Genomic DNA, 24,415 nt, shown 5'->3' on the forward strand with positions numbered 1-24,415 from the left:
TTGAATAAATTCAAGGAGTTAGAAAAACTATGACAGGGGATGGACAGATGTGAAATGAAATTTTGGGGGGAGGAGGGGTTGTGGATGGTGCTGTATAAGCTTGCTTTCTTGTATCATTTACCATTACTAATATAAATACTATGTGCAACTGTACCATAGTATAAAAGGCTAGAGTTCTCATTCTAATACAAAGTTACAAAATTTTACAAAGAAGGTTTCATTTAATAATAATATGAAAGCAATAATAATAATAATAATAATAAACAACCATCCCGATCATCATGTCAATCATTGGTACGGTGCCAAAGATCTTATCTAGCAGCAATAGATCTCCCAGTGAACACTTAAGGAACTCCAGAAAGTCACAATCCTGAACACCTGTGGGATAGTCAGAGAGTTCCTCGACCAATATTAACAGCAGATATAACACCAACCACCCTGTGTACTTGGTAGCAATACCCATCATGAGGTGGAACCCCAATCAGGGAGAAATAATATAGGAGCAACAATAATAATAATAATAACGTACAGGACAAGACTATATACCAAGTGGCTGGAACAATTCCTGGATATTCAGATCACTGAACAACGAATAGCGAACCAGAGAAGGACCATTGTCAAGAAGAACCTGATAGCTTCTGCAATCTTGGAAAAAATCAAGCAGGACATGAGCAATCAACTACAAAGGATAAAGAATATGGTCAATATGGAACCAGAGGAGGAAGAACATACCACCACCAAACCAGAGGAGGAAGAGCAAGAAGAAATACAACCCATATCAGCTGAAGTGGAAAGAGACAAGGTCATGATATCCAGAATGGAGGATGAGTGGAAGAAGACCCAATAGAACTCGAAGGAATGGACCCCAAAAAGACCCACGTGATACCGAAGCAGAGGCCCAATAGAACCTTGTGAAGAGTTACGGACCACCTCAATCAGCAAATAATACCACACTACCTCGACAACAATGGTGCAACACTGGAGGCCATCCACACAGCCATGTATTGTGTTGCCATAGCAGCCACTAGGATTAATGGAAGAGAAACAAGAGACCAGCAGCAGAAGAATCAAAAACAGAAGGAAAAAGATTTCAGCAGAAGATAGAAGAATTAAGAGTCAAGATAGGCCAATTGACCCAGTACCAACGGGGTAATAGGAGTAAGAAATTGATTGGAAAAGTGAAGAGCAACCTCAAGAAAGATATCATCCACAGCAAAATGAGACAAGAAATCAGAGAATAGGAGAGTACTTGGACACACTGAAGCAGAACCTCCTCGCATTCAGCAAGAAGAACCTGATAGCTCCTGCAATCTTGGAAAAAATCAAGCAGGACATGAGCAATCAACTACAAAGCTCCTAGAGGAAAATAAACAACCGAATCTTCGATGAGGACCAAAGAGCCTTCTACAGGAGTGTCGGAGAAAATGGGAAAGAAGGGAATGGACCACCCGAGCAGAAGACGATTGAGGAGATGTGGGGCAACTTATGGAGCAGGGAAGTAAGACATAACAGCTGAACCACCTGAATAGAACTAGAACGCAAGAAAACCAAGGATGTACAAGAGATAAGAGTGGGAAATTTGGGAAGAAGACGAAGTAAAACAGACGATCAAGAACTCTCACAACTGGCGAACTCCAGGAATAGATAACGTCCACAACTACTGGTACAAGAAGCTCATTTGCACACACACAAGCACTGGCAGAGCAGTTCACCCAAATGATAAGGACCCAGAGACAATCCCAAAGTTTCTCACTCAAGGAATCACATATCTGAAGCCTAAAGATGAAGATGCAAGAAACTGGGTGAAATACAGGCCAATCACCTGCCTCCCAATAATGTACAAGATCCTGACCAGCTGCATAACCAGGAAGATATCAGACCACTTGGAGAGCCAGAACATAATGGCCGAACAGCAGAAAGGATGCAAGTGGCTGAGCAAAGTATGCGAGGGGCAATTAATCATAGATGCCGCGGTTATAGAGCAAGTCTACGAAAAGCGGCGCAATGTGTACACAGCCTGCATAGATTACCACAAGGCCTTCGACTCCGTGCCTCATAGCTGGCTAATAGAGGCGCTGAACGTCTACAAAGTCAATCTGATAGTGACTCCTAGGAGAAACGATGGTGAAATAGAGTACCACCATTAAGGTCAAAAACATCACAACCAGGCCAATCCCCATCAGGAGAGGAATCTTTCAGGGAGATGCCCTGAGCCCACTGTGATTCTGTCCAACCCGCTATCAACCATGCTCAACAGCAGCAAGTACAGATATTAGCATTAGTAGAGGCATATGATGCAAGAAAGCAAGCTTATGCAGCATCAGCCAGGAAAAAAAAAAAAAAAACCCCTTCCACTTCACCCCTCCGTTCGTTCGAAATACCTATCCAGCTGAGCCTTAAATTTATTTTGGCTATCAGCTTCCACAACAAGGGATGGAAGTCTGTTCCTATATAACCTCAAAGAAGGAAGGAAGGAAGAACCTATACACCCTCACCCACCTGATGTACATGGATGACATCAAGCTCTACGCGAGAACCGAGAAGCAACTCCAGCAACTACTCTGGATCACCGAAGAATCCAACAATGATATTAGGATGGAATTTGGTCTAGAAAAATGCAAGACCCACAGATTTCACCAGGGAAAATTAATCAACTGAAACTACCAGCTGCAGACTGATAAAGTGATCAAAGCCATGTGCTGAGGGAGAGGACAAGGAAATTAAGGCCTGCTGAAAGCAAAACTGAACGGAGGGAACATAGTTAAAGCCATAAACACCTATGCAGTCCCAGTGCTAACATGCTCCTTCAGGATCATAGATTGGACTAACACCAAGCTGGACAATATCATGAGAAAGACAAGGACAATGATGACCAAGAGTCGCCAACACCACCCGAAGTCAGCCGTGGAGAGACTAACAATTGCTCAGAAAGGAGGAAGGGGCTGGATACACCTCATCGAGTAACAGAAAATAGCAATTGCTAACCTGAAGGATTACTTCCAGAAAAAAAAACACACAGCAGCACTCCACCAGGCCATAAGGAAGGTAGACAAGCGGTATACCCACTCAATCTATGTGAGGAGTCCCCTTCGACCAACCATAACCAGAAGGCACAAACGAAGCTGGAAAGATGGGCAGAGAAAACACTCCATGCAGACACTACAATGATCTCCATCAAGGTCACATAGATAAAACTGCTTCCAATGCATGGCTCAATCTATGTGAGGAGTCCCCTTCGACCAACCATAACCAGAAGGCACAAACGAAGCTGGAAAGATGGGCAGAGAAAACACTCCATGCAGACACTACAATGATCTCCATCAAGGTCACATAGATAAAACTGCTTCCAATGCATGGCTCAAAAGCGGGTTGCTCTTCCCCGAGACTGAAGGATCCATACTCCCCATCCAAGACCAGGTAATCAACATCAGAAAATATAGAAAATACATTGCCAAGGAGCCCGGAGTGTCCGATGACACATGTCAACGATGCCACCTGGCCACCTCAGAAATGATCCAAAACCCAAGCAGCACATCACCATGGGATGCAAGTTGATTACCCAGACTGAGTACACTCATAGACATGACCTGGTAGCCAGGATAATACATCAGAAGCTAGCAAAGAAATACCACTTGATCGAAGAAAGTGTACCTCGGGCAGTACTGAGACCCCAACCCACAAGCTGTACTGGGACCGTGCCATAATAATGGATAACTCAATCCCGCACAACAGACCAGACATAACCCTTGTGGACAAGAAGGAAAAGGCTACTTAACTGATTGACATAGCAGTACCCAACACTGGCAACCTGCAGAAAACCCATATGGAAAAAATCAGAAAGTACACGAACCTAAGACAGGAGATCAAAGAGATGTGGCATATGCGACAAGTTACAACCATCCAGGTTATCATGTCAACCACAGATATGGTGTCAAAGATCCTACATAACAGCCTAGCAGCAATAGGTGTCCCAGCGAACAACTACAAGGAACTCCAGAAAGTCACAATCCTGAACACCTGTAGCATAGTCAGAGTTCCTCGACCAAACATAACACCAGACATAACCACCCTGTGTACTTGGTAGCAATATATGTCACTAGGTGTAACCCCCCCCCCAATCAAGAAGAAATATATAAGAGCAACAACAATAATAATAATAATGGCATTAACACTGAAACACTAACCTGATGGAAAACTTGCATGCTGTATTTAAACCATGTTTCCTGTCTCCAGGTTCAGCAGAAAAGGATCTCTGTCTTGTATGCAGAGGCTTAAAAAGTGCCAAATCATGTATAATTATTATCAGGAAAATAAAACAAGCATAAAAAAAAAAAAAAAACTGAACACTACGATGATATTTGGTAGACACACACACACACATATATATATATATATATATCTTCTCTCACACTGATATTTACTAACAAGGATGGTAAAAATTACCATTCATTTATTCACACTGGCACTAACATGTATAAATGAATGTCCTCTCCTGAATTCCTAAACATTAGGAGAGATAGGTTTCTCCATGTCCCTGAACAAAAGATTTTATATATTCTTAATGTGACCCACAAACACAACACAAACAGCAAATATGACTCATAAAAAAAAAAGCAAAAATATTGTGCATCATTCTCCTATGCAGAGAAACTAAATGGGCAAGCAAGAAAAAATGCCTTATTATTGGGAATTTTCCATTAATTTACTGAAAAACATGGATCAATCACTTGTCATCATAGTATCAACACAGAGATGCTACAAAGTCACTCCCTTGTGATAACTAAATACGAACATATAAATAACTAAATGTTCATGGATAGTTAGGTTAGGTTTGAACAGTTGGACACATTAAAAACAAACAAAAATTCATAATAAACAGGAGGATTAGCAAACCATTTGCAAAAAATAGTTCAAAGAAAATATACACAAATTCTTAGTGGCATAATAGGTAATATGTAAATAAATATGAGTGTATATTTATTGGTAATATTTATATAGGTAAATAAATATGTAATATATACATATTTATTTAATAGGTAAATAAATATGGGCATATTTCTTTTGTTCCTAAAAAGTTCTTCAAGATGGAAGTGGTGTAACTGTTCTATATGTAGCCTTGGGGTCTCCTAAAAACATTACAGGCACGGGGAAGTCTGGCTCCCTTATGACCTGTATGATTAGATAAAATGAAGACATTTCCAAATGGCACATATGGCAACTTGTTTAAGAATTCATGGAAAGCTTATTCCAAAAGAAAGAAATCAAAAAGAAAAAATTACAAAAAAAAACAAACAAAAGTTTGCTTCTTAATTCAGCTCTGATAATATCAGCTGCTTTAGAAAGGAAACAGAGGCCAAATGCAAAAGGAACTGTTAATAAGTATTTTCATGGATATCTTCAATGATGGCCACTTCAAATTAGCTTAATCAACTTTGATATTACAGCTAACATTTCACAACACTGGTAAAGTTACAATGATATTTAGATAAACAGTTCTTTGTATCTATACAGTTCTCTCCCCCCCCCCGCGCGCGCGTGTGTGTGTGTGTGTGTGTGTGTGTGTGTGTGTGTGTGTGTGTGTGTGTGTGTGTGTGTGTGTGTGTGTGTGTGTGTGTGTGTGTGTGTCCGAAGCAAAATTCTCTTCTGAAAATATTCTTTAATTTCCAGTACTCTTGCTGAATTTGTTAATTTGATAAACTCTTCTTACCTTTATAAAATTCAAGCTGCATACATAATTATCCATGAAGATACTTATTAACAGTTCCTTTTGCATTTGGCCTCTGTTCCCTTTCTAAAGCAGCTGATATTATCAGAGTTGAATTAAAACAAAATGAATTAAACGTTTTGCAGTTTACAAATAAAACCTTGAATCTTACACAGCTTAAAATCAAAATAACCATAATACAAGTAGTGAAATATTGATTTTTAATCAATACCTCACTACCTGTATCTTCCACATATCAAAAAAAAAAAAAAAAAAAAAAAAAACACTAGCTGATTACAATCACATAAAATAAGATATGAACTATATATGTTACATTGAGCTTCAAGCTTAACTTCATAAATTCTTTTTTAAAAATTTCTCTTCTATGACTCATAGGGCTAAAAACCAAGTAGCAGCCAGCTCCATAAATATAGCAAAAAATGTGTTAAGATGCAAGAACATGAAACATCAATAAGCAAGCAACAATGTGGAAAATATACATGAAAGTGAAAAAATGTTTAAACATACATTGTTTAAACATACATCAAGAAATTATTGGATTATTTATGCATTACAGTGGAAAATAGCAAATATTTTTACCACATTCTTCCTAAAATAAGACTTCCAGACTTGCATTCAGTACTCAAGATAAGGTCTAACCACTGCCTCATCAAAAGCTTTTCTGAAATCTAAGCATATGATATCAAAAATATTTTTTGCATCCAGTTCCTTTGTTACTACACTATAGTATACAATCAGATTGGTCAGACAAGATTACCCTGTGACTGCAGTATAACTGCATTCTGTCTTCTAGATGGTTCTGCATTACTTCTTTAACCAGTGGCTTCATTATTTTCTCTGGAACAGAAGTCAAGCTTAGAAGTCTATAATTACTCACTTCACCCTTTGATTTCTGTTTATGAATTAGGGAAATGTTTGCACATCTCAAAACCATGGGGATCTTCCTGAATTCAAAGATACTCTCATAATTTTGGCTAAATATTTGTTTACTCTTAGTATAATGGATATACCCCATCTACTCCAGTTTCTTAAAATATATGTGAATTTTGTGAATAGGAGGATGTGCTTGTGCACATCTGGAAGAAAAAAGAAATGGCAATAATAGTTTTGATTAAATGTAAACTTATTTCTTTATTGCTTCACATAAAAATTTTCACTCCACACTATTTGCAGGATTCTAATTTGATGTGTTCTGTTGATCAGTTCTGCTATATATAGACATAAAAAAAATTTCTTTTTAAAACTGAACTGTAAATTTTACAATTTAATGAAAGCAAACTTGCTTGCATTCTTAAAGTTAATCAAGCACATTGGGATTATTTTGACCCTTTTTTTGTAGCTTAAGAGCTACAAAAAAAGGGTAATTTTTTCATGGGAAAAATCACTCTGATTACCTCAGCGGTAACTGATAACATCTTTTAAGTAGTTTTCCCTTTGCTTCTTCACTGACGGCCCAAAAACTCTCCATTAAAAAAATAAAAATGACCCCTGAGCATGTTGATGTAATAATTATTACATCAGAATATAATTATATATTTAGAATATAATAATTATTATATAGCAGAACTGATCAACAGATTGATCAGTTAGTTGATCACTGTTATTAAAATCATTTGTAATAACAGTGAGATAATACCAATTTCGTATTAGAAGAATGCAAAAAAATTATTTCTGTGGTACTTTAATTGTTGTGTTAGTTATAAAAGAAACAGAAAGATTCATGTAGCAAGCAGAAACAGATTTCATTTTTAAACTACAGCTAGTAATGAAAACCATCTTTTTAGAAGACTTGTGTTGACTAGAAGATATGAAGGATATAAAAGAACAAACACATAAATAAATAAAATTCAATTAAATTAATCTTTCCAGCAAAGTGAAAATCCAGCTAGTAACAACTTTAATGCCTGTAATATGCAAAACCATAACCATAAAAAAAAATTTTTTATATATTATAATTAAAATTTTATATTTTACCTTTTTCTTTGCTGAAGGTGTGACTGATCTACTTCTGGTATGCCAGTGGTTTAGAACTTTTGGTGGAATTTTTATAGGTAACCATTCAAACTGCAATAATACATTTACACAAAAATCAAACTATTATAGAAAACTGTTATTTTAACAATCTGCAGTAAATTGTTAAGTTTCAAGAAATTGGGGTAATACAAGTCTATTAAAAGTTAGATATTCTTTACTTTTAAGCTGAATTATATTTCCTGATGTTATGGGGTTGAGCAAAAGAATTTCTAATTTTATTAAGCCCATAAGCATGCATACAGTGGCTTCACCAAATGTCATTATTCAGAGAAAACTGGGTCTAAACTTCATAATAACTGGAGAAAATCTTAACTTTGCAGCAGCGATGCCCTTGATTGAAGCAAAAAGAGTTACAAAGCCTGATAGACCCACCAATTTCTTTTTTATTCCTGAAAAATTGTTTTTAGTTTTTAAATTCTGCTTGTAGTATATCAATGCTTCACCTTTTCCTAATGAATTGTAATACTTATAAAATGCAATTAATAATGAAAAATTTCATTCTCCACAACACTCAGGGTAGTGGAGAATGAAAAAGAACAGGGGCAATTGTACAGTCAGATATGAAGTTTTCTGAGCAGTGCAGAGAGTCTGCAAGAGTAGCTCATGGGGTCTTGTCAACGATACAGGAATTTTGCTAGCAGGGATAAGAAAGTGATTATCCCTTTGTATAAGGCAATCGTCAGGCCACACCTTGAATACTGTATAGAGGTGTGGAGGCCTCATTTTAGGAGATATAGAGTTGCTACAAAGAATATAGAGTAGGGCAACAGGATTGGTGAGGGGAACAAAGGAGTACTCTTACCAAGAAAGGTTTAAGTTCTGCAAATTGCAGCACCTGGAGACTAGGCACCTGCAAGGTGGTCTGATTGAGGTGTATAATGCCTTGAATGGCTTGAGCAGGCTCAACGCTGATGGGATTCGTCCTCTTGCTCAGTTTATGAATCTGAGGGGGCGTAAACTCAAATTGAGGAAAAACAGTTGTAGAATAAATTCACAGAAAATTATCCAGTGGGTAGTTGATTGCTGGAACAAACTTCCATCAGTTGTTGTGGAAGTTGACAGCTTAAATAAATTTAAGGAAGAACTGGACAAACTTTTAGAGAAAATGGATGGGTGATATGGAAAGTGGTGTTTTATGTATTTATTTTTTGCTGATGCCACATAAGCTTGCTTTCTTGCATCATATTCCTCTACTAATGCTAATGCCACACTGTGCACATGTCCCCTATTCAACCTCTGGCATTGAACAGGGCACTGAATGACTGTTGACAGCCTATGTGCATATCCAACTATATCATGTTTATGAAGTGCAGCAAAGTTTAGGGTGTCATGAAATTTAGAATGTATTCGTTAAGTGTATATATGTTATAAGAGCCATGAATGCCATAAAAACATTAATGCTCCTATTAACTTTATTTTCCTACTTTCTTGATCTTTGCTAATTGTTGGAAGGAAAATGTGTTACAACCAACATTAAAACAGTACATTAATTAATTTATCTAACTAAATGCAAAAATTATGCAAACTGGAAGTAAAGAAATAACATAAGTAGATTAAAAACCAAAATTTTAGGATAGTACAGTTACCTCCCCTTTCCTTTTGGTAACAAGAAAATGTCAAGTACTCCTGATGCATAAGAGCTACTAAGTGAACAAAGTACTAATAAAATGATATAAATGAAAAAAGTATTTATAGCAGTTTACCAAAAGCTGTACTCTGTTCACCTGAAACTGAATTTTATTGACAATTGGTATTCAGGTTATGTTCAAATAATATATCACAAATATGATTTTGTCAATAAAAGTTCTTTTAATTTTACACTCATCTTTTTAAAGAATCTATGTACTTTGGTAAAACCTTCTATTCGCTGCTCTTGAAAGATTCAAGTGTTCAAGAGTTTATTTGGAGTAAATATTCTAAGTCTAAATAAAAATATTTCAAGTCTAGTTGCTTTACAGATCTCACCAAAATATGGGGAGCATAATGTGTATAGAAATGAAAAGGCATAAGGCTGTTGTTTGTTTGTGTGTTTGTTTGTTATTTGGTTTTTAGGAGCATTAGCAACTAAGGCCATATTGCTCCGGGGATATGCGGTGGTCATTCCCTGACCTTTCCGCATTTTCCATATTTGGTGGTCAAGGGCTCGAACCCCGGTCTAATCAAGAAGCATGTGCTACGCACTGCTGCTCCTGCTACGGAGGCGCCAAGGCATAAGGCCAAGGCCGGCAAGTGTGTGTGTATGTACGTAGGTATGTAAGTATGAGTTGTTATGTTGAGTATAGAAACGACAGACATAATAGGAGAGGAGACGTAACTATACTCTTCGTTAAGAAGCACATAAAATCTAAGGCAGTGCATTCGGTCGATGTGGTTGGCCAGTGCAATGTTCAGTTAGTTTGGTAGGACATAAGCACTGGGAATGCAAAAATGAGGATAGGAGTGTGTTACAGGCCTAATGTCTCTGATTAGAACAACAAACAACTCTATGGAGAAATTGAGTGGGCCAGCTAATCAGAAAGTTCTATAATGGGCGATTTTAACTATCCAAATTTGACTGGAACTTGTGGGTTTTTTTGTGTGTGAATGGATTGGATGAACGTTTTCTACAATACCATGTCAGAGATTCAACAAGAGAGAGAGAGAGAGAGAGAGAGAGAGAGAGAGAGAGAGAGAGAGAGAGAGAGAGAGAGAGCAATACTCATAATCTGATTACAGCAGTGATTCTTCACTGCATTAAGAATTTACACATGAAATAACCACTAGGTGGTGATCAGTATACTGATGTGGGATTTACTTAAAGAAGTAACAACCATCAAGGATAAAGGGAAGGGTTTTTGCTTTCATAAAGGAGACCATAGTGGTCTCAGACAGTTTTTGAATTCTATACAGTGGAACCAACTAATGATGTTACCAACAACAAATTCTACAACAAAAGCATTCAGGGAAAGAATTATAGAAGCTGCTATACTTTTCATACCAACTAAGAAATACCTAAATGGATGTCAGATGAACTAATGAGACGTGGCAGAGAAGTAAAATGCATGGGATGCATATAAATTGATATAAAAGCCTATAGTAGATATAAACTAGTCTATAATCAAGTCACAAAGGAGGTTAGGCAAGTGAGGGCAGATTATGAGAAATCTTTGGCAAAGAAAAACATCAAACAACATTTCTTTATTTATGTAAACACTAGCAGAAAGACGACGAATCACATTGGTCCACTTGACATCGATGGTTCAACTGTTGGTGATCCTGCTGAGATTGCTGATAAACTGAATAAGTATTCTGCATCTACATTCGCAATGAGAAATTCTTTGGGGAAGTGGATGCCAGAAATTTATCACATTCTAACAGGTAGCTAAATTATTTTGTAATAAGTAAGAAGAAAGTTGGATAAATTATAGGATTCCTTAGGGTACCGATTTAATTGACTTAATAAATAGCAGCAATAGCTTAATTTTCAGTACTTACCTTAATATAATCTGCAGGGGCTTAGAGTGAATAAGGTGGAATGGACTGAAAATTGGATTTAATGTGGATGAGCTTAAATTTTTGAAACAGTGTTAAAATATGCTCAAGGAAATAGAAGTGCACGTCTTCATCCTTGGTTGTCATGAATTAAAGTTGAAAAAAATTGGAACTATGAGAGTATAATCAAGAGACCAATAGCCATAACGATAGGCTTTCGTTATTAACATCTTCAGTTGGTAATAGTGAAGAAAGAGAAAGCGCGTGTATTTTAAACGAACTCTAAGTTTCCGTGATGCTCTTTGATGCACGTGGGAATCTCAGGTGCATGAGATTCCAGACCAGGGAGAGGTTGTAGGGTAATTTTGCATTTAATACGTTTAATTTAGATTGATGCTGAAACCATTCTATGGTAAGGGCTTCATACTGATAAATTCTGAAACTAGATTGTAATTTAATAATGGGGGTTGCTGAATCTACTAAAGGTGCGTGGTTATGGGATTGTACATGTAAAGTCAGTTCTGTATTTGCTTGTCCAGTTTTAAAGCTATTATAATGATAATATGCTCTTGTATTTGATGTTTTTGTAGAGCCATATTTTGAAGTAGTGCTTCCGATATAGCATGCATTACATTTTTGCTGGCATTTTATTAAATATACTATGTTGTTCAAATCACAGATTTGCTAGATCGTATGTATAGCTTAGCTTAATTTTCAGCACTCACCTCATAGTAATCCGCTTAGCTGGTGGGGAGTTTCAGCACTCACTATGAGGTGAGTGCTGAAAATTAAGCTAAGCTATACATACGATCTAGTTATTACATTACAGCACATAAGGACTCCTTAAAAATCAAGAGTCAAGAATCACAGATTTGGTATTTATAAGTTTCTTTATAAAAATTAAACATGGATCCTAGTTTATTGTATGTTGAAAATATGAGTGTAATGTCTGTATTTGCAAATATTTGATGAAACTGTCTAGCAAGGTCACTGTGATAAGGAAGAACTACGCATAAATTGTTGTGTGTGTTATGTTTGGATGGATCATTAATATTATTTTGGGCATTGGAAATAGTTTTTTGAATTAACTGTAAGGGATATTTCCTGGATATAAATTTTTCTGTAAGATATTGAAGTTCGTTAGATAAGTCGTTTGGTGTTGTGTTGTGTACAACCTTACCCCACAGAGTTAAAATTATATACGCACTATGCTGATGACATCCTTATAATTGGTAATAAAACTATAATTGATGACCTTTTTACTAAGTTTAATTCCTTTCACGATAGATTAAAGTACACTCTTGAATTGGAGGAAAATGGACAATTAAATTTTCTAAACCTTACCATATACAGGGTGATTCACTACCAGTGCAACAAACTTGCAGGAGGTGTAGGGGGCACAAAGACGAATCAGAATCACATAGCATTGCAGGGTCCGAAATGCCTTCATCATGTGGTAGAGGACGTTGAACAGGAGGTTGCGTGAACAGCGATCCCGCTGGAAGTCAGCATTTGCGAACCGGTTCCCGAGGCAGTAGGATGGACGAGTATTCAAACGTTGAACTGGCCGACATGCACCAAACATTGAACTGGCCGACATGCACCTCGCGTATGGAGCTGTGGTCTGTAACGGGCGCACCATTCTGCGCTTGTACCAGGAACGTTTCCCGCACAGGCATGCTCCTCATCATACGATTTTCGCACATGTGCACAGAAGGGTACGTGAGACTGGTTGTTTCACGAGAGGTACCATGAATCGAGAGCGAACGACGAGGACGCCAGACAATGAGGAGAGTGTCCTACGTCTTGCAGAAGGCAATCCGAGTACGAGTACTTGAGCGATAGGCCAACGATTGGGTATTTCCCAATCCACTGTATGGAGGATACTGTCAAAAAACCAAATGAGTTCATACCATCTGCAACGTGTCCAATCATTGGAGCCTGCGGATTATCCACTCCGGAGGACTTTTGCTACTTTGTTTCTTCAACAGAAACAGTTCGCAAATGCTGACTTCCAGCGGGATCGCTGTTCACGCGGCCTCCCGTACAACGTCCTCTACCACATGACGAAGGCATTTCGGACCCTGCAATGCTATGTGATTCCGATTCGCCTTTGTGCTCCCTACACCTGCAAGTTTGTCACACTGGTAGTGAATCACCCTGTATAAAGCTGATACTCAACTCAGAACTAGAATTTTCAGAAAAACGCCCATACCGGAAAAGACTTACATTATGAGTCACACCACCCTTTTAGCACAAAAAAAGCTGTTCTGTACAATCAAATATATAATGCTATCAAATACAGTTCAACAAAACGACTTATTTAACGAACTTCAATATCTTACAGAAAAATTTATATCCAGGAAATACCCCTTACAGTTAATTCAAAAAACTATTTCCAATGTCCAAAATAATATTAATAATCCATCCAAACATAATACACACAACAATTTATGCGTAGTTCTTCCTTATCACAGTGACCTTGCTAGACAGTTTCGTTGAATATTTGCAAATACAGACATTACACTCATATTTTCAACATACAATAAACTAGGATCGTTGTTTAATTCTTATAAAAAAACTTATAAATACCATATCTGTGATTTGAACAACATAGTATATTTAATAAAATGCCAGCAAAAATGTAATGCATGCTATATCGGAAGCACTACTTCAAAATACGGCTCTACAAATATCCCATAACTACACACCTTTAGTAGATTCGGCAACCCCCATTATTAAATTACAATCTAGTTTCAGAATTTATCAGTATGAAGCCCTTATCATAGAATGGTTTCGGCATCAATCTAAATTAAACGTATTAAATGCAAAATTACCCTACAACCTCTCCCAGGTCTGGAATCTCACACACCTGAGATTCCCACGTGCATCAAAGAGCATCACGGGAGCTTAGAGTTCTTTTAAAATACATGCGCTCTCTCTTTCTTCACTATTACCAACTGAAGACATAACGAAAGCCTATCGTTACGGCTATTGGTCTCTTGAATATACTCTCATAGTTCCAATTCCTTTCAACTTTAATTCATGATAACGAAGGATGAAGACGTGCACTTCTATTTCCTTGAGCATATTTTAACTCCGTTTCAAAAATTTAAGCTCATCCACATTAAATCCAATTTTTAGTCTATTCCACCTTATTCACTCTAATCCCAACTGCAGATTATATTAAGGTAAGTACTGAAAATTAAGCTATTGCTACTATTTATTAAGTAAGAAGAAAGTGTAAGAGAAATTGTTGAAGTTAAACATAAGAAAGACACATGGGGTGATATAGGATCTATCAAATTATATTAAGGGAGGCAGCAAAGGAGGTAAGTAAACCCTTATCCATAAATATGAGAACATCTTTGGATTCAGGGGAAGTCCCCCATGGACTGGAGATATGCAATTCAAGTATATGATATAAAAATAATTTTTATATCATATACTTGAATTTCAGGAAAACTCTTGATACTGTTGCACATAAAGACTGCTGTAGAAATTAGAGCAGTGTGGCATTAAGGGCAAATTAATGTTATGGATAAAGGAGTTGTTGAGTGGGAAAAGACAGAGAGTGGTTATCAAGGACGGTGCTCTTCATAGATTAATGTTATTGGTGGAGTTCACCAGTGTTCAATGCTGGACCTGTTGTTTTCTATATTTATTAATGATACTGCTACTTGGACATTAAGCATATCATGCTTAATGTCCAAGTTTGCAGATGATACAAAGGCTGGAAAGGTGGGTAATGTCAGTGTGCTACTGCAACAGGATCTAGAAAAATTAGGCAGATGGGATGAGAAATGGCAACTGAAGTTTAACTTTGAAAATACAGAGTTCTACATATGGATAGCAGTAACCCCGGAATAACGTATTGACTGTACGGTAGTACACTCAGGTCAGTGGAAAATGAAAAAGATCTGGAGCTAATTGTGCAGTCAGATATGAAGCTCTCTGAGCAGTGTAGACAGGCTGCCAGGACAGCTCATGGGGTTTGTCAATGATATACATGAATTTTGCTAACAGGGATAAGAAGGTAATTATCCCATTGTATAAGGCAATGGTCAGGCCACAACTTGAGTACTGCATACAGGTCTCATTTTAAGATAGATGTAGAGCTGCTGGAATGGTACAGAGAAGAACGAGATCTGTGAGAGGAACAAAGGAATGCTCTTACTAAGAAAGGCTTCAGTTCTGCAAACTGCAGCATCTAGAGACTAGGCACCCATGAGGTGATCTGATTGAGGTGTCTACGGCTTTGAATGGATTGAGCAAACTCAATGCTGATATAAATTAAAATTGAGGAAGGATGGTTGCAGAATAGATGTGCAGAAGTTCACCTTTAGCCAGCATGTGGTTGATTGCTGAAACAAACTTCCATCTGTTGTTGTGGAAATGGATAGTTTAAATAAATTCAAAGAGAAACTACAGAAGCTATTGGAGATGGAACGGGTTTTTTTTTGCTGCTGCTGCTGCTGCTGCATAACATGCTTTCTTGCATCATTTGGCCACTACTAATAGCCTGTCTTTGGACCCTTTCCAGAAGCACTGTTTTTTTTTTTTTTTTTTAGTTGCAGGCTCCGTACTTGGCTAGTATTCCAACCCATTCTTTACTATTACTTTACACAAGAATTATGATCTCCCTGTTTCTACAAGCAAATGCTTGGCAGATCACTGATAGGACACCACTGTCTGTCCTTGCCAACCGTCTACACTGTACAGAAGAAGAACATATCTGATTATATTATAACTCTCAAATTTCTTTTCCTCTACTGTTTTTAATTTAACTCCAGCAACTGCTATTCAGGCTAATTTGCATTAGATCACTTTTTTGGGAGCTGCTAAATGAAACTTTCTTTATTGCTTAAAAATTATTGTTTTTGTTAACTTTTTTAAAAAATTAGTAGTGGTTATTACTTGTGTTTAGCTGATTAAGTTTGTGAATTTGTTATTTATTTGACACTACTTGGTGCTTTTCCATATAATTTTCTAAGAGTGTAACTGATACAAGAAGTTTGTTTGTTTGTTTGTTATTTGGTTTTTAGGAGCATTAGCAACTAAGGCCATATTGCTCCGGGAGTATGCGGTGGTCATTCCCTTGACCTTTCCGCATCCTCCGTATTTGGTGGTGACGGGCTCGAACCCCAGTCTAATCAAGAAGCATGTGCTACGCACTGCTGCTCCTTCCCACCTGGCTACAGAGGCGGCTGATACAAGAAGTGTTTTTTATTATGTCCATAAACTAACAATTTAGCAATACAAAAATGATTGTATAATGCAACTGTATGACATAGTACATAAAAGCAATTTAGATTAGTTTGTACGGCCGTCAAGCAGGGCCAGCCACAAGCACATTCAACTGGTTCTGTAGAACAGGGGCCCCGTGCTCAAATGGTTTAAATAATATCATTGGCATCTTTTCTGCATTTCTATCAATGAGCCTACTGCAGTCTTAATGTCTAGTTATTCATATTATCATCACTCCAAGAGCGCTTGCACGAGTCAACTTGAAAATTGCTAGAAGTAGAGCATATACTTCATTCTCAATGTATATGTTTCGTTTAAGAAGAGTTTTAAGAGTGTGAATCATTTCTTCGTGAGTTGGCTTTTCTATGGGTTGTTCTGATGCGTCTTCAGCGTCATCGTTAATTTCTTTGTGATCATGGTCGCGTCTAACACTGTTCAGCAGTATTTCATCTTCATTTGGATGTTCTGTTGTAGTCAGATCTTGATCTACATAAACATAACTATCCAGTGTTATTTCATTTTCGATGTTTCCGGACGATTCTAATAATGTCCAAAAGTTTTTCAGTTGTGAAAGGGGCAGTTCATCTTGTTTGTCCAGTTGTTGTTTGACTTCTGTATTCAATGCAAATCCCGCTTTCGAAAAACAATTTGAATAGTGTATTCAGTGACATCGTTTGTACAAACTTTTGCCAGTTCAGAGATGCAATCTCTAAGGTTAATTGTAACCTCCAAGTTTCTATTTTCCGATAACGCATTGACAATCTTCATTATTATTCTCTTTCGATAATGAAATTTAAAATTTTTAATAATGCCTTAGTCCATTGACTGGAGTTTTGACGTTATGTTTGGTGGTAAAAATAACAACTTCACACTTTTAAGTTTGGCAGAAATACTGGCAGGATGTGCCGGACAGTTGTCAGTTACCAACACGATTTCCCTTTTTTCTTTTGTTATACGCTTGTCTAGTTTTAATATCCATTCTTCAAAAATATCACTTGTCACCCATGCTTTTTTATTAAAGGTGTAGTCAACTTCCAAAGATTTTGTACCTCTAAAACATCTTGGGTTTTTTGATTTTCCGATGACTAAAAGTCTTAATTTTTCACTTCCTGTCATATTTTCTCCAACTAGCACAGTGATTCTTTCTTTGCTTTGTTTTCCACCAAAACATTTATCATCCTTAAAAGCAAGTGTTCTATTCGGTAAACATTTAAAGAATAAACCAATTTTGTCAGCATTAAAAACATCCTTAGGTTCATATTCTTCCAAAATCTTCTTTAAGGTATTGTTCCTCCAACTGTTGCAATCTTCTTCGCTTACATTAACACTTTCTCCACAAATAACCTTTTCCACAATTCTGTGGCACTTCTTAAATTTAACTAGCCACCCAGTGCTCACATTAAATTCTGTATGTCCAAGCGACTGTGCAAATTTCAGAGCTTGTTGCTTAATTATTGGACCTGATATTGGTATATTCTTTTCACATATCATTTGCACCCATTTTAGAACAGCTTTATCAACATCTTCGTATATACACAACTTAATTTGCTTCTTGTCTGCTCCTCCTTCAATTGCATTTAAAATTGATTCTCGATTTTTTTAAAATCGTAGATAAACTGCTTGCAGGTATGCCATATTTCTCCACAATATCTTTTTTCTTAAAACCCTGGTCAATATCATGAAGAATCTTTGCTTTATCATTAATACTTAAACACTTTCTCTTCGACAACTTGACTACAGCTCTTGCCGAGACATACACCGCAAACTTTGCTGCGCTGGCCATATACTGAATTGTTAGTACCGCTTACTCAATGACGTTCGCTTGCCAATTCATGTGACCTTTCCTATCAATCACTTTGTGAATTTCTTTTATTCTGTTTTCATTCATATATACACGAAAGAAAATTTATGATTAACGTATGCTGTATGTTACTTTTCAGAAACTAAAAAATACAAGAGCATATAGCCTATGTGACTGATGACAAATTGTTGTAAAAGAATGAAATTTAAAAAAAAAAAAAAAAATTCATGAAACCATTTACTGGGAGTCCAGTTAGATGAGAACGGACATATCATATAATGATTGACAGGAAGGTCACATGGTACGGTTGAGGTGAGAAGCGAATGTCACTCGGTAGGCGTTACTAAAAACTGACTATGGTAGCATTCTATGTATTGCCGCCGCAGCACGGTAAAGGTTTACCGCAGCGAATTTCGTTTTTCCCTTAGCCAACATCAATTTACAAATCTACCCTATTTATTGTAATGTTTATGACCACTTTTAAGAAAACCCATTTGGTTTTATAATTGTAACAAAAATGAAACAAAGACTCTCCTACGGGCATCAATGGCCACAAGTGTTCACTAAAAGGATGATTAATTCCAGATGCTAATGCGCAATTTCGGAGGGAAGGAAGCCGTATATTTGAGTGGCTGTTCAGCAGTAAATGCTTGAAAATCTTCAAAAATGCTTTTACTAATTTTTTAAAAATTCGTTATAAAGAGACTAACACTTTGCTAAATGGGGTTAATTTTACATGTAATTTTGTTTTGAGAAAAAATTCATAATATAGAGAAATTCGTTAAATGAAGAAATTCGTTAATGAAGATCTTGAAGAACACCATATTGTCAGGTGGGTTCAAAAGCTTTCTCAATATTGAGATTAACGATGACCAGGTTTTGTTTTCTTATGAAAGCATTGCAAGGCAGATATTTACTTCTGCTTTGATCATCACATCTAATGTGGACCGATTCTTCTGAAAACTGTACTGATTATTGTTTAGCACGTTTTTAGTTTCCAGGAACCATGTTAGCCACCTGAAAACCAATTTTTCCAGGATTTTGCCTAACAGCTAGAAGTCAGTCTGTAATTGCGTAGAAAGGCACAATCCTTTCCTGGTTTCAGGACTACAGCTATTGAGTGACACCAGGAGTTTGAATAAGAATTTTCTAAAAATATTCGATTATAGAAATTTAATAGGAGCTCTTTGCTTTATTGTTTAGTTCTTTTAACATTATGTAGTAGATTCCATCTGGACCAGCAGCATTATTGGATGTTTTATTGACAGTTTCTAAAAGTTCTGTTGATGTGAATAGCTGGTTTTATGGATGTGATACCATAGTAATAGTAAATTTGATTTTATACTATTCTGCAGATACCTGTATTGTTGAAAGATTGAGTTGTGTTGTGTTGTATTGTATTGTATGTTGAGTGCCGGCACCTGGTAACTTTGCAGCCAAGGGGGTGGAGGACACCTGATCTCCCACCCCTTGACTCCCATCCCTAGCCACGTGGAGCCACACCAGGGACAACTATCTGGAAAATTTCACTAACTGAGGTTTCCAGATTGTCTGTAAACCTCAGTTAGTGAAATTTTTTTTTTTCTTTTTGCTATCTTTTTCTGCTTTATGTGATGGGCCAGTTCTGCATTCATCCATTCCAGCATGCTACTCCTACAATATTTTCTTAATAGTATGTATGTATTCACAGCTTCTGTGATTTTTGCTTTACAGGTATTCTATAATTCAAATGTATTTGCCCTTACTCTGCAATCTGTGAAATTTATAGATGCCATATAGAGTTTTAAACTATCAATGTCCCTTCTTCTGAAATTAAAACCCATGCCTTTACCTTTAACTACTGCAATATTCTTTCTTCAACTTCCAACTAACAATTGTGTGATCACTACCTGACAACTATCATTCCTGTACTTTAAGCCTTGTGATATCATCTGATTTGTAAGTAATGATGAGGCCAAGAATATTCTCACCCCCAGTACTTTCTCTAACATGCTGGTACAAATAATAACCATCTAGTTTATTTTAAAAAAAAATTCTTGTTTCCCTCTCACTTATTCCAATCAATCAGGGCCAGATTGAAGTCACCCATAATAAGACATTCACACTCTTGCCCATTCCATCTGCATGTATAAACTCTTGTCATACTCTTCACTTCACAATCTTCTGGTCTGTAGATTACTCCCACTCTCATTATACTTTTGCTTCCAATTAACTCATACCACACAGATCCTATGCTGGAAGATGTAACTTCAGACTCAGCAAAAGCTTTTTTTGTGCTCAGACTGCTTTTGATAAGTAGCATGACTTCACCACTCTTTCTATCTTCCCTAAATACATTATACATACCATAGTGGAACTTGTCATTCCCAAACAATTTCCAGATGGTACCACATTTCAGTTAGCCCTATTATGTCAGCATTAGTTGTCCTAAACAGGAGTTCAAATTCAGCCACTGTATTGATAACACTCCTGACATCAGCTTAAACAGTTTAATTATTCCTCAAATACATTTATATAATTATTTTATGATATGTTCTCTTTTATAACCATTTCTGTTTCATTTTTAGAGAATATATTGCCTAAACATTAATTCAATTCTCCAGATTTAAAGCTCAAAATTAAAGCTCAAAATTTTCCTAGTTGTGGCCATCAATATCTGATTACCCTAGTGTAGTTAAAATTTCGATACTGTTAATTGTGATCACTTTGCCATTGCTGACAAAGCACAGTGGACTGCAAAACTTTGTCATGAAATGTGGTGAGAACATGTGCAACCAGTTTCGACAGTAGGAATGATGATGGCCTGATATTCACCCATAAAACACCTATGTTCAAAGGTAAATATCCCTACTGCTTAAAAAATTTTTAACAAGGAAATACGCTGCATACAGGAACAAAGAATAAAAGCTAGGTATCCTCTTATGCCACTAGCAAAAATTATATGCATCACTTTGCTGTTGCCAACAAACACAGTAAAATCCAAAAATATGCTGTAAAACATGGCCATAACATATACAGAAGGAAAGCCAGCTCTGCAGTAAGAATTTTCACATTAAGCCCTAGCAGTATGCTGCCAGGGGTCACTGAAACATGGCTGTATCAAATGCAGTGAGAGAACGAGTGCTGTTAGTAGATAAAATTCAGTTCCATTCAGTAATTTCCACATTTATTAAATGGAAAAGAAATGTAATTTATTGAAGCTGTTGCCTCTTTCTAATCAGCACATAATGGGAAAACTAACTTGCCATTGTGTTTAGCCACACTACATATTTGGATTTTACTCCTGCTTTTTATTATTATTATTTTATTATTAAGAGTGAAGAGGAAGAAATTATTACAGTTTTTCTGCTATTTTCAGAACCATACTGTTCAGGTTTTTGTCAGATTAAAGCAAATATTTGCAGTTTAGCAATGAGATGTTATTTTTTGTTTCAATAATAAGTAATCCCCCATTTAAAAACTGTACTGATTTAATGTACAAAAATCTTAATACCAAGGTACACCTTAAATCAGGATTCTACTGTGTATTGTAAAACAAAGTCATAAAATAAGTGAAAGTATAATGACTTAAAGAATGTAACATTGTCCAGTAGTAGTATCTTTTTATTTCACTGGGAAAAGATTCGGCATTTTCATACACATCCATCATGTGTACATTTCCAAGAGGCATTTGATAATAGGTATTTACATTCTGCAAGAACTTCAAATTTCATTCTGCCATGTCCAAAAAAATAGCCACTCTTGTGAGTTATTCTTCAGACGTAGAGCCATCAAAGCATCAATGTCAGTGCAATAAATATATATATACTGAATCTTCTGTTGACAACTTGTAATCTCCTGGATACCAATCATTTTTATCCAGATTACAGCCAATAATTTTGCTTGACTCCTTAAAAATTTCAAATCTTGAACCAACTCATTCAGGTCAGCTTCAGTTAATAAGTGAGGCTGCCTTTCTTGAGGTATTATACATTCTTCATCCATATCTGACAACTCCACCGGTTTATCTCCACAAGATGCTGCTTCATGAAACCTCTGAATTTTTGGCAGCTTAGTAACTGACATTATTTTATAGTGACCAACAGGCAGCAAGGCAGTCTGTCGGTCACTATAAGATTAATGTCAGTTACTATAAGACAACAGGCTGCACGGCAGTGGGCAGAACTGGGAATGCTCTAGCATCTCCAGTTATAATTTTCACTTTCAGTATATTTTCTTATTTTCAGTGAATTTATCACATCAATTTCATGAACTACAGCCGTTGCTAGTTTCGTGTGTGTGTGTTTATATATTTTTTTTTATCCTCACTTTTTTCCATTATATATGGGGTCAGCATTTTTTTTTTTTTTTTATTATTATTGTTTTGGCATGAAATTTTTGCGGCCGGATGCCCTTCCTGACACCAACCCTCACCCTTTATCCGGGCTGGAGATACGCAGTGGTCATTCCCTGACCTTCCGCATCCTCCGTATTTGGTGGTCACGGGCTTGAACCCCTGTCTAATCAAGAAGCATGTGCTACACACTACTGCTCCTGCCCACCTGGCTACGGAGGCGTCTTTTTATTTTTTATTATTATTATTATTAATTATTTCACTATCTGGTATATATATTTTTAATAATAATTTCACTATCCAAAAAATTTTTCTAAAGAACAGACCAACATAAATAGTACAGCTTGGTAACAAATTAAATTCAATGACTAATGATTAAATAATCACTCAGCATAAGTGGTTATCTGTCTGGAATGAATGATAAACTAAGTTAAGAAAAATTATAAATATAATACCATGCAAACTTTTCCTTCTGTATTTATCCTTAACTGATCCACTATTCTCTCAAGGATTGCTTTTGCTAAGGACATAAAACAGATACATTTTAGTTCACAACTGAAAATAAAAGAACTTGCCTGCAAAATAATTAAAAAAAAAAAAAGGAAAATGATTACTGAATAACTATACATACAACAGTATAGCACACAATACAACAAAATTAATGATGATTGATATTTTTTTAGGAAATAAAATACCAGCTTTGCTAAGAATTGATTTTAAAACAGCAAAATGTGAACTTAAATTATTTAAACTTTCTATTTCATTTTTTTGTGTCATCTTTTCAAAATCTTCAGTCCTGTGACTTTACAGCTGGAGATTCCGGTCATCAGGTCCAATACCATTCCAACACCATTCATATACAAACTTAGCCATTATCAGTGATGGGTAGCCATAAGCATGGGTACCTTGATGGGGTGCCTGTTCCAGCGGTCATACGGAGGAAGGTTCATTGGATTGTGGTCTTGGAAATACCACTGGTCATCCCCTGATTCAAGTCCATGTCAGCTGTACCACCATTTTCAGGTAGCAGCCTATATTCACCATGATCATTGATAAGGTGCAGATGCCCACTACTGGTACAGCAACTGCTGCATCCACTACTAGTCCACTCTTGGAACATCTTAACTACAGCATTCCACGTACAGCCCAGATAATTCGCAGTTTCTGTAATACTGCCACCCTTCAACTGGTACCCAACAATCATCCCTTTTTTGAAGTCTGTCAAAATCATGTCACTTGCCTATGTCAATCAAGTACTTTGTATGGATTGCATGCCATGAACCTATGATTAATGACAGGAATCAGGATATACTGTTGCAACAAACCAGGAAAAATTAGACAGATCGGCTGAAAGTGGAAAGTGAAGTTTAACATTGATAAATGCTTGTTTTTGTTTTTTGCTTTAGTTAGTTGTTGGTGCATCGGCTTCTATGGCCATAATGCACCTCCCAAGATTTTTGCAGTACTCTGATCCAAGCACGAGGCGGGATTCGAACCCACGACCTTTGGGTTGCCAGGTAGGCAACCCACCCAGCTAGCCCAGTCAGCTTGATAAATGCAAGACATGGAATATGGGTAATAGTAATCCCAGAATAACCTACTAAGTAGGGTAGTACCACTTATGTTATTCTAGGATTCACCACTGTCACACTCCAAGTAATGTAGAATGATGAAAACCCTTAAAAACTATACATTTATACAATCCAACTTGAAGTTCATTAGGCAGCAATGCAGACAGGGTGCTAGAAGAGCTCATAACATTCCTGGATATCATAACTCAATGATATCCAGGAATTCTGCCAAC

General features: G+C 36.7%; 1 protein-coding gene across 1 annotated transcript in view; it reads right to left on the reverse strand.

The window, feature by feature from the left end:
• Nucleotides 1-24,415, reverse strand: part of LOC150081507 (centrosomal protein of 78 kDa) — a 206,933-nt gene that overhangs the window by 89,180 nt on the left and 93,338 nt on the right. The window contains exons 7-9 of the mRNA XM_090380226.1: nucleotides 23,067-23,131; nucleotides 7,700-7,789; nucleotides 4,185-4,270 (exon numbers count right to left, since the gene is read on the reverse strand). Coding sequence (XP_090236352.1) covers nucleotides 4,185-4,270; nucleotides 7,700-7,789; nucleotides 23,067-23,131 — 241 coding nt within the window. The remainder of the gene's footprint in view (nucleotides 1-4,184; nucleotides 4,271-7,699; nucleotides 7,790-23,066; nucleotides 23,132-24,415) is intronic.

This window comes from Mastigoproctus giganteus, chromosome 8 (genome assembly GCF_048544385.1).
Source record: "Mastigoproctus giganteus isolate SK-2022 chromosome 8, ASM4854438v1, whole genome shotgun sequence".
Classification (NCBI taxonomy): Eukaryota; Metazoa; Arthropoda; class Arachnida; order Uropygi; family Thelyphonidae; genus Mastigoproctus; species Mastigoproctus giganteus.